This window comes from Theobroma umbraticum, unplaced genomic scaffold (assembly GCF_002168275.2).
Source record: "Theobroma umbraticum cultivar Fairchild unplaced genomic scaffold, ASM216827v3 scaffold_44.0, whole genome shotgun sequence".
Lineage (NCBI taxonomy): Eukaryota > Viridiplantae > Streptophyta > Magnoliopsida > Malvales > Malvaceae > Theobroma > Theobroma umbraticum.
In genome coordinates, this window is record NW_018397255.1 from 4,575,859 (window position 1) to 4,587,369 (window position 11,511).

The 11,511-nt window shown below is 36.9% G+C and overlaps 3 protein-coding genes across 3 annotated transcripts; 1 reads left to right on the plus strand and 2 right to left on the minus strand.

Moving 5' to 3' along the window:
* Positions 1–157: 157 nt before the first annotated feature.
* On the plus strand, positions 158–5,226 carry DOT3 (Phototropic-responsive NPH3 family protein). The gene is made up of 6 exons (XM_021445286.1): positions 158–977; positions 1,166–1,235; positions 1,765–2,660; positions 2,801–3,065; positions 3,146–3,274; positions 4,253–5,226. The coding sequence occupies exons 1-6, from the start codon at positions 829–831 to the stop codon at positions 4,619–4,621; spliced, it is 1,878 nt and encodes a 625-aa protein (XP_021300961.1). The 5' UTR covers positions 158–828; the 3' UTR covers positions 4,622–5,226.
* A 119-nt stretch (positions 5,227–5,345) lies between these two features.
* Positions 5,346–6,429, minus strand: LOC110429317 (Ribosomal protein L23/L15e family protein). Its single transcript, XM_021445288.2, has one exon. The coding sequence runs from the start codon at positions 6,023–6,025 to the stop codon at positions 5,510–5,512; it is 516 nt and encodes a 171-aa protein (XP_021300963.1). The 5' UTR covers positions 6,026–6,429; the 3' UTR covers positions 5,346–5,509.
* Positions 6,430–6,566: 137 nt separating this feature from the next.
* On the minus strand, positions 6,567–10,002 carry LOC110429316 (Nucleotide-sugar transporter family protein). The gene is made up of 7 exons (XM_021445287.2): positions 9,621–10,002; positions 8,865–8,913; positions 8,540–8,766; positions 7,936–8,134; positions 7,701–7,844; positions 7,380–7,454; positions 6,567–6,969 (listed from the first exon to the last, which is right to left on the minus strand). Exons 1-7 carry the CDS (start codon positions 9,746–9,748, stop codon positions 6,808–6,810), a joined length of 984 nt encoding a protein of 327 aa, XP_021300962.1. The 5' UTR covers positions 9,749–10,002; the 3' UTR covers positions 6,567–6,807.
* Positions 10,003–11,511: the final 1,509 nt, after the last annotated feature.

Here is an 11,511-nt window from a genome sequence, read left to right on the forward strand (position 1 = left end):
CTTACCCCTTTTGTAACAAATAGCTTCATTGCATTGCATTGCATGGCATGGCAAAGTGGAACAACTCACAACATGTTACTCAATCGAAGGGAATTATTAAAAATAACAAGCTGGCAAAGAGAACAATCAAAAGTCAGGATTATGGTATAGGCAGGCATCCCACTTTTCTTAGATATATGAATGAATCTGAGCAAAGCTATAAAGCCAGGATTCAACCAAAATTGATGTTACTGATTACATGAAACGAGGCTGTCGCCAAATGCATACAAAAAGTTCATGACAGCAGGCCGGGATTCTAACTGCTGTCACGTTGCTTCTCCGAAAGGCAGAAAGGGTCTATCAACTCTGCCTACCGAGCCCAAAACTATAAAACCCCGGGGAATACTGTTAGAAATGAAGTGATCCTATTTTCACACACCCTTATGAATTACATCATTATCGACCCACGGTCTCAGACGTCAAGTTTCCTGATAAAAGACATGAACTTACACTAGTATTAATAAATGTGTGAAATGGTCTGTCCGCCTTCAGTGAGCCACACAATCATCATGGAATAATGCAGGCATACGTGGTTGAGAAATTGACAAATCATAGCCAACATTCCCTCCCTTATAACATCAACCTTGATTGATCTCCTTCGATTTCCTTCAACAGTTTCTGTAATTAAAAATACCCCACTCGCACCAACCAACTTGACCATCTGTCTCTTCCAGCCACAGACTTTCTCCTCACATTTATTCGAACTGCACCCTGCTTTTATTTCATAAAACTCTTCACCGATATAAACTGTAAGAAACTCAATACCATGTCTGCAGGAAGAGCATCACCATGATGAAGTCTCTTCAAATGGCTCAGCCACGAAGTCCTGGTGGGAGTGATGCCGGTGGCAGTGATCATCAAGCTTACGATCAAAGCATCATAGTTCCAAACAAACTCATCTCTGTAGCTGATAGCTTCAAAAGGAAGCGACTTTCATGGTAAAACATGCATTCCTTGCGATTCAAACTCTCGAGTTTAAACTAGAATTGGCAACATAATAACTGATTTGAAAAAGGATAACATGTTGAGATGCCGAAGCTGCTTGCTTCTCCTTCATTACCATTTGTTTCAAAGTAAATTGCTGCAGCTCATGCTTCCTTTTCTTTTGTTGGGTAATTTTATGCAGGTTTGCCACATCTCAAATCCCCACAGATTTCGTGATCCAAGTTCAAGAAGCAATCTTTAATGTTCACAAGGTAAATCGTAAAGATAAATAAGATTTTGCACAACATCCGATATAACCTGCATAACTATGATGAGCAAAACAAAAATCTGCATAACTATCGGGACCCCTTTCATTTCTTATTTTCCTTTTTTTTTTTCTGAAGCCTTCTATTGCTAAACTAAAGTAGAGAAGTATGGAATAAATGTTCAATAAGAACATAAATAGAGGAAAACACAAAGTAAGGGAGCTTTACAAAGTTCCAAACCCCTCATGAAGTGATGTGTACTATAGGTAATAAATAAATAAAGCATTTGTGACCCTGTTTTACCACTAATTCATCATTATCAGAGTTCTGAGATTCCAAAATTTTTCCTAGAGAAGAAAAATCTGATTATTTTCTGGCCCAGTTAGAAGATAAAGGAAACCAGTTACTCTTTCAATTTACTCGTGTCCAATAAACACAATAATCTTAACAACTTGAAATTATTAACATATAAAAGAGTGCAGAGCCAACCTTGGTATCAAACTACTAGCTCTCTAATCTCTTTCTCCTGAAACAGTATCCCTTGGTATCAAAAAGTGGCTACATAGGGCGGCTGGAAATTCAGCCTTCAATCTCGAACTTTGGGTATGATCTCAAGCTTGAAAATTTTCCAGGTGGATCAGAAACATTTGAGGTCATTCTAAAATTTTGTTATGGTCTCCCAGTAGACTTAAACCCCAATAACATAGCTGCACTAAGATGTGCATCAGAATATCTAGAGATGACAGAAGAATTTGAAGATGGAAATCTCATAGCCAAGACAGAAGCTTTTCTCACATTTGTAGTCCTGGCATCCTGGAAAGACACTATTACTGTTCTCAAATCTTGTGAAACCCTATCCCCATGGGCAGAAAACCTCCAGATTGTCAGAAGATGCTGTGACTCGATAGCTTATAAGGCTTCAAGAGAGAACTCATCAACTGGAGATATAGTTAGTGAAGAAACCTGGTGGTTCAGTGATGTGGCTACCCTTCGCATTGATCATTTCATGAGGATTATGACAGCAATTAGAGCAAAAGGAACAAAAGCAGAGATCATAGGTAAATGCATAATGAATTATGCAGACAACTGGCTTCCAGACATGGATGAGGAATTGGAAGGACTGAGAGGATATGGATTTGGGAAGAGCGAGGTGCAGTTCAGTATTTTGAGAAGAAAGGAAGAAGAGGGTGCAGGACAAAACAAGGAGCAAAAAACAATTATTGAAAGCCTAGTAAGCATACTTCCTTCTCAACATGGAGCTGTTTCATGTAAGTTCTTGTTGCAGATGTTGAAAACAGCCATGGTGTATTCTGCATCACCTGCTCTGATATCAGATCTTGAAAAGAGAGTTGGAATGATGCTGGAAGATGCCAGCGTAAATGATCTACTGATCCCTAATTATAAAAATGAAGATCAGGGAATAATGGTAAAGTGAGTATTACTATTTAACCTCATTAGCAGATTGTCTAATTTAGCATGCCAATCCAAAAAGAACACCTCCAGAAGAGTAGTCCTTTATAACCATGCAATTAGACTTATTTATATTCCTGTTCATATACCTTCCTCAACAGTTCACCCGAGCAGCGAACAATGCACAACATAGAGGTGGTGCAAAGGATTTTGGACTATTTTTTGATGCATGAACAACAGCAGCAGCAACAGCAGCCAAAAATAGGGAAAACAAATGTTAGTAAGCTATTGGACAATTACTTAGCAGAAATAGCCAGGGATCCCTATCTTTCCATCACAAAATTTCAAGTTCTTGCCGAATCCTTGCCAGAAAATGCTCGATCTTGTGATGATGGCCTCTACAGAGCCATTGATATCTATCTCAAGGTTACTTGTCAAGTCTCTTATGCTATTTAGATCATTTGCTGATTTAGATCTTAATATTTAATTCTTTATATCATTTTCAGACTCATCCCTCACTATCTGAGCATGACCGGAGAAGGTTGTGCAAACTAATGAACAGTGAAAAACTATCATTTGATGCATGCATGCATGCTGCACAAAATGATCGGTTGCCCCTACGAACTATTGTCCAGGTAACTTATGTCAGAACTCTATATTCAAATTTTTCACTGCATCAGTGTCTTCTGTGAGTTATGAAGAATTTGTACCGTATCAGCTATCAAGAGTCAACTCTTAAAAAGTCTTCTGTACAAAACTCCCATTTCATGGTTCTAAAGTAAACCAAATGTACAAGGTAATACTGCAACTGCACAGACCTATCCTGAAGTTAGATTAGAATTTTTGGACCAGGAATCACAACAGCTTGCAATCTAAATATACCTGACAGACCTGTGAAAATGTTCCTTAAAGCCTTGCGTACATAGCAAATCCACAACTAAAACCATGAAAGCATTTTATGGTTCTCATAGCACTAACTAGGAGATCTTCATCTTACAAACCAGTTATGACTACAGTGATAAATCATATTTCAGGCATTCAGAGGAAAAGTATATTATACAGGGAGGTTGTCCGCATTAGGCACACATGCATACCAATGATTTTTCTGTTGATAAGCATATCATTTAGTGAAAAAAAAAAACAGAAGGCACCTGATATAAGTTCACGTTCATAGCAGGAAAAGCTCAAATCAACTATAAGAGTACAAAAGTAAGAGATAAATCAACCACAGAACAATTAAAACCATAATAATCTAATTTATATAAAATTAAATTTGCGTGTGTGTGTCAATCACTAGAGAAGAAGGCAATCACAAGGTCAATAGAACAATTATGGACACCAAAAGGTAACGTTTGGATGTTTCCCAAGAATTAAACCATCTAGTGCTTCCAAAAAAGCAGCGTATAGATTTCACTGTAGAGTGTTCAGACAACAAATAAGAACTCATCTAGATTACAGGCCCCTGATAACATAATAGTGAATAAAATGCCATCAGAATGAAGAGAAGGAACATCAAGAAAACTATTGACACTCTGATAGTAGACAAAGTCACCAGGCACTAAACCCAGCTTCTGAGGGCTAAATAGTGTATGATCCATCAACTTCATATGCAGGTTTTATTTTCGGAGCAAGCAAAGATGAGGATGGCAATGCAAGGAAAGGAAACATTAGCACGAGAAGATAATTCTGAACAAGAGGAACACCGACAATCCACAAACACAGAGATAAAGAACCTCAAATCAGAACTTGAGAATGTAAAGACAAAGATGACAGAACTACAAAACGACTACTCTGACCTGCAACAAGAGTATGAAAAGATATGCAACAAGCACAAGAATGCATCAGGTTGGAGTTTGAATTGGAGGAAGATTAAGAACTCTTTCCACGTGAAGGCAGAAAATGATGACAATGGAGATGGCCAGCAGAGATCAAATCCAGCGGGCTTCAGAATCAGCTTTAGACGTAGGCAATCAGCATCATAAATTTGTCAGCAGTAAGAATCTTGTAATCTCAATACTCAACCCAGCCAACAGCCTCAACAGCATTATGTGCATTATCTTTCCATTTTGACTAGTTTATTCCGCAAGGTTTAGATTGAATGTTAAATTAATACCATATCTTGCCATATAGAACATCCCTGCATCTCTCTCTTATAAAGGAAAGATGCAATGAACATGTTCATAATGGAAAGGGAACTGTAATCCCAGTCATGTAAATCTCAACAGTCTGTTATTAGACCATAAAAATTGTTCATAAAGGAAAGCGAGTTGTGATCTCTATCATGTAAGTCTCAAAGGTTCTGCTGTTATCAGACCATAGCACATGTTCATAATGGAAAAGGATCTGTCATTTCAGCCATGTAAATTTCAATTTTAAACATAGTCTTTCTTACTAATACTTTATTACACCAATCCATGAGGTAGACAACAACTCAAGATTTCTCAGTGAGCAGCTAGAAATGTGTGTCCAATGAAACAGAAAACAAGCAGGCATTCGGATTTTTCAAGTAGGCAGGGAGGATTCGTAGAAGTTGTTTGATCAACATATATGCTAAATCCGAAAGCAAGCTTATCAATTCCATTTTGGTTAAACAAGTTGCTTAATAGTCAGCCTTGCACGATAACCACAACAACCACCGACTACTTATGCTCTATTAATCAAACAAAAACTAAATTAAAAAATTGAAGCAACAAAACTAAAACCCCATTTCATAATACTTGAGTAATATGCATCATTAATAACTTCTCATCAATAATGTAAAAAACATTAAAAAAAAAAAAACCCTTTCTTCATGATAGTCCAATTTTCCCATTCAACCCCTTATTTAAAAAAAGGAAAAGGAAAAGGAAAAACCCAAAAATCCTACCTACCTAACTAGCCCTCGTCATGCTACTCCAAGGAAACTTCACCTCTCCACCGCCGCCGCTGCCGCCACGACCCGAGGCGTAAGAAACCTTCCGCTTCTCAGCTCCACCATTCTTCATCTTCCCATCAAGCCAATGTCTCTTCTTTTCCCCTTCTTCCACAACGTTCTTACTCTTACTATTCTTATTAATACTCTCTTTTTCCTCTTCAATAATCTTAATAGGGAAAAGGTTCTCGGATATCGAAAGAGGGGTTCTTAAAGTGACGTAAGCTTTTTTGTAATCGGGTTTGGCGATTAAGAAACCACCGCGTTTCTTCTTCTTGCCTTCCATGTTGAGAGTACGGACTTTTTCGACGTCGAAACCGTAGAGGGATTCGAGGACGCGTTTGATCTCGATCTTGGACGCCGATGGGATGGTTTTGAGCGCTATTTCTTGAATGTTGGTGAAGGTGTTTGGCATTAGTAGCTTGATTGGAAGGTTGGCGAAGTGAACAACTCGTCTTCCTAATCTACTTGCCATTTTCTAATTTCCTTGGCTTTCTGGGTGGAGCTCAAGTATCGAAAATGGTACCGGAAGAGGGTTTTGTGAATTGTGAGGCTTTTGCAGACGAAAACGGCTTGTTGGGTGCTTGCTCTTACCGCTTTCTCTTGGGCTGGGCTAGAAATCCATGTAGTACTAATGGGCCCTGAAAATAACTTCGTCTTCCTACAAACAGAAAGTGAAAAACCCGTCCTGAAGCCAGATGCCTCCGCAAAAGCAGAGATTATGCACCAATTATCAAGTCAAATGCTCAAATAAAAATATAATAATATTTAATTTTTCATTTAATGCCTTGACCACCTGTATAATGAAATAAAAATGACCATTGCTATGGCCGCGCTCTGACTTCTTTTTTGGGGGGGCATAGAACTCCTCTGAAAACATCTAATGTACACAGAGGAATTGAATACTGATTCTGGTATTCTTTCTTTATTGCTTTGCTCAATGAAGCCACTGTCTACACGGGAGTACTCTTCACATGCATGATTCATTTCATACAATTGTGCACTGCCCGAAAAGGTCAGACTAAATCAAATCCATGTTCTTTTTCTTCCCAATTTCAGTCAGAATCAATACCCAATTCAACATGTCCTGAAATTGATGAACGCAAGTACAATATGCCTTCTTCATTTGCCTACACTAAGTAGGTACACTTACATCCTAAATGATTCCTTTTACCCTTCCCCTAAAACTTGGGAAAACAAATGGAAACTGTAATAATCGAGGCCACTCTCAGAAACCCCCTTATTTGCTGCAGGTTACTAGGCTTCCTTCTTTTTCACTCTGTATGGATATTTCTGGTATATTGAAATGCTACTGATGACGAGTGGAAGAGCCACGAGACAATACACTGATGGCGGCTTTCCTTCAAAAAGGAACTGCAGCATGGCTGTTGCAAGAAGTGCAGAAACAATGACAAACCCCTGCACGCATTTGAGAAAATTTTGCTACCATAAGTATCATTGAGACAGTGATGTGGTATGGAGATAAATTCAAGCAATAAAATATTTATGGCATAAAAGGAAGAGTGATTGGTCCTTCAGCTTTAATAACACCCTAAAAAGGGTATTCTGAAATCTGCATTCCAGCAGAGATCCGGGACACTTGGCCTCCCTTTACCTCCACCCCTCTTTGAAGTCAATTCATGGACTAGGAAAATTACTAACTAAGAAGTGACATCGATGGCTTTAAGTTTGAGACCTTTTTCACGTGATGATTTACAACATATGCAATTCGATGGCCCCTATGTCGACCTGCAGCCATCTATCGTCACTCTACCCTTCAATACTCCATCCTACTTAGTCACCACTTACTTTTATGTAGTTATGCTTACCTTTCTCACACCACCAGCAAGGCTGGTGACAAGGCCAACAAGAATCCCACCAAGAGCATTAGCTACAACTGGAATCTGAAAAAAATAAAAATAAAAAAGGAAGACAATTGTATTTAAACTTTTTGATGTATGTATCATAGCAGTTAAAACATAAAAAGATTGCCAAAATAAACTTACAGGCATCCATGATATAGATCTTAGTAAATTAACTCACAAAATTCTCTACCCAGTCTTATCCTATCCTTTCCCTGCTTGTGCTAAACCCAAGAGCATCCCCATTTCTCTCTAGAGAAAATTTTCCAAATAAAATAGGACTATTACCAAAGTTAGTAGAGTCCAACCATAAAAGAATCCATGGCGTCTGATAGCCTCTCCATCTGGAGACTTAGAGGTACTAGCCAGTAAGCATAAGCTTCCAACAATAGACATTTCTACAGTCATCAAGTATGAGGAGTGCTTCTTAACCTGTAATAAACAACATATTAAGGAACAGAGAGAAAACTAAGCCTTTGTACTAATTTGTATCTTCAAAACCGAAGACCAAGCCATTTCTCACCTGAGAAGCCCATTGACACAATGCAGAAGCTAGACCAGAGAGCACAGATGCAACCAAGACTGGGACAATTCCATAAAATAGAATTTGGTCAGGGTCACCACTACTTGAACCTTTGCTAGAGCCTTCACCAATGCTTAGAAGAACAGCTGCCATAATCAACAAGAAAAGAGCCCCAATTTGTTGAATTGACTGCTTTTGCCTGCATAGAAGCATCACAATCAAGCCAAATGAGCTCACAAGGATCCTGACAATATCATTACTATTTCATCCATGTCAATAAATGCCTTATCATGAAAATGATACCATATTTCAAAGAAAAACAATTAAAGAACTATCAAATTCACGCAAAATATATAATAACCAGTAACTAAGTCATTTGCAAAACTCAAAAGCAGTCCAGCAAATCAGTAGCTATAAGTTCAGAGCAGCACAGAACAATGAGTAAAATATATAAACAAGAACATAGTTCTAGCACCCATAGGAACCAGTTGATCTGTACTAAATTCTCTAACTGAAAGGAGATAATAGCATCTAGGCAGTTCCTTTCACAGGACAACCCTCAAAGGAGATAGATGATAGACAAAGGAGCTGTTGAGAAAGATACCTCAGTATGATATACGTAAACAAGGCAGTGAAAAATATTTTTGTCTGGTTCAGCATTGAGAATGTAAGTGAATCGAGATTCCTGTAAGATATCTGCAACAAACTGTTTTGAAGGGCATAAATTGCGGCGGGAAGACCTGATGCAGTCAGTGAGCCCACCAAAGTCCATTCTTTCACCATTTTCTTTAAAGTACCATCTTTTGCCATGAGAATCAGAGCACATATAACCTAGTAAGCATATTCAAAAGTAAATGATCTTAGAAATTGATATGCTTAAATGTGAACAGAACCAGACATAAAGTAAAATAAAGCATACGCAAAATTACCTTAGCTATCTCACATGTCAAGACTGATGAAGTTACAATTACTTCTCGTCTGTAGAAAAAAGATTATCATGAGTTAAAAACTTGGAAGGAAAAATTGTTCAAACATACGCAAAGTATCAGAGTGAGGGGAAGACATTTATAGCTGTTACCAGTGGTGTATCAATCCATATACATGTGTTCGAGTGTACAATCATTATTAAACTGAATGTACATCCTAGCATTTCAAACTTTAAAATATTGCATTAAGATATGGAAGGAAAGAACCAAGAAAATATCTGAGCAATTGATGCCAATGAAGATACTTAAGTACTAATTGTATAAAAGCAGCAGCAAGCCAAGATGATGCTTCAAGTTCAAGATAGAAACACAACAGTAAAAATGCAAATGAAAAATCTCAAAGTTTTATCAGGTCCAAAAATAAGCTGTCTTCGGGACAAATTCAAAGGTCTCTCTACTTATGCTGTCAATCTTAAGAAGAAAAAATAAAAACTAGGCAAAATCATAAAAATTTCATTAAAACTTTGCCAAAAGCTCATGATAAACTAATCCTCGTAAAATACAACAAAATTTTAGTTCCTTTAATCAGTTGCTAATTTTTCCAATCTCCACCATAACCGAAAACCAGATTTCGAAATGATCAATCAAAAAGTAAATTAAATTAAATCCAACATTTGATTAATTACGAGCCAAATCAAAAGGCAGAATTTGAGTAAACAGAATTTAAGTAAATTAAAATTTGGAGGAAAATATTGTTACCTGGTGCAGCGTTTGGAGATAAGAGGCTGCGCTCCATATTGAAAAGTCAGCAAAATGGAGTAAAGCCAAACGCGTGGACTCATTGTCCCTGGGTTTGGAGTCGAAGCTTTGGGCTTTATCGCAGCCATAATTGGCGACCTTAACCAAGAAACTTTCGCAGGATTTTTCCTTTACCGTCTCAACGTCGTTCTTCGCCTTGCTCGTCTGGTTGTTATGCTGGCTGATGCAATGGGAGATGGACTAAAACTGGGATCGGAGAATAATTCCCTGTGACAAGAAATCCCGGTTAGTCTAGCAATAACGGTTTTCGCAAGTAAGACAGAATAACCTGAAACGGCGTCGTTTTATTTTCTTCGGTTTAAACCCGCTCAGATGTCAAAACTCAAAGACAGTCCCAAAAAGTATATGAAAAGTACGTGCATTATTACAGGTTTTACTCGATCGATTTTGGAATGAGTTTTAATTAGGTATAATAACTCAAATCAAATCTTGACAAGTAAAACGTTAACTCCATTTGAAAGAAATCAGTAAATTATCAAATAAATAAAATTAATATTTATAATTAGACAAAATTTGTTATAAAACTAGATCAGATTCATTCATCGTCTAACTTAAAACTTAAAAAGCTTCCTTGATTGACGGCTGGCGCATTCAGAACATTGTAGCAGTAGCCCAACATGTGTATCTCGGCTTATATTAGTCGAAATGATCTAATGGGCCCTTCGGAACGCACGCCTGTACGGCACAATTCTTTCGTTTTAATTACTGTTACCTTGTCAAAAGACGGGTCAAACTTGAGATCCGCTGAAGGAAAAGGCGGGCCGCCGACACATCAGGGATTGGTAAGCATAAGGCAAGGTAAGGTGGGCTAAAGATTGTATTATTAGTAATTTTGTTTTATCTTTCTTCCAATTTTAACATGACAATATTTTAAACTCGAAAGATTCCGAAAGTTTACGTACAACTAAGGGCACGTTTGGGACAGTGCAAATAAGGGACATTTTTTGTAATTTAATTCGGTGTAATCATTTTATAATGTTTGATTAGTGTTTTGTATAAAATGAATAGTAACATAATTCTATTGTGATATCATAGCAATCCCTCGTGAAAGGAAATTAACTTTCCGTTTACATATTTCTATTTAATTTCACTTTTAAATCACTACTTTATATACTTCTTATTTTATTGTCATTGATGCAATTTGTTCTTATCTCTTTTAAGGGTCTTAATTAACCTCAACTTATCAAAATAAAAATTTAAATTTATGAAGGAATGAGAGGGAAAATCGTTTGAGAGATCAATTTTGCTACTTACTTTGACTTAGCATTTTTGTAGATTTAATCAAACTTTGAATCCAAAAGAAATCAATAATCTTTCATTTGAGTTAAAGAAAATACTGTATATAGTGAGAGACGCTTATAATTAATATGAAAATTTAGAAAGGAGTTTTGTTTTTTTTTTCTTATCTCTACTCTGATTGATAAGTTCTTATGGATAGTTTTTTATTTATTTAATATCTAGATACTCTTTAATTATTAGGATAAGGTTGTGCTTATTTTGCTGTTGGATGGGGCGGGGATGTTCGAGATCCTGCAGGACTTCTTGGTTCTTCTGCATATTTGTTCAGTTGGTTTGGAGGTTCGGTCCTTCTCTTGTTGGTTGTTCTTTTTTAATAATTAATGAAATTTTGATTTTTTTTAAAAGGAAGAATTTGGGAGAAATGAAAATACAAATGGCTAAATGCTTGCTTCTCCGCTTATATGTAAAATGCAAGTAAAAATTAGCAATTTCAAATCTTCAAATAATTTGTGTCTTGAGGATTTATTTTACCAAAGATTAACTTTGTTGGAAGAATACATTTCAATTTTATTCTACCATCCAAAGGACATTA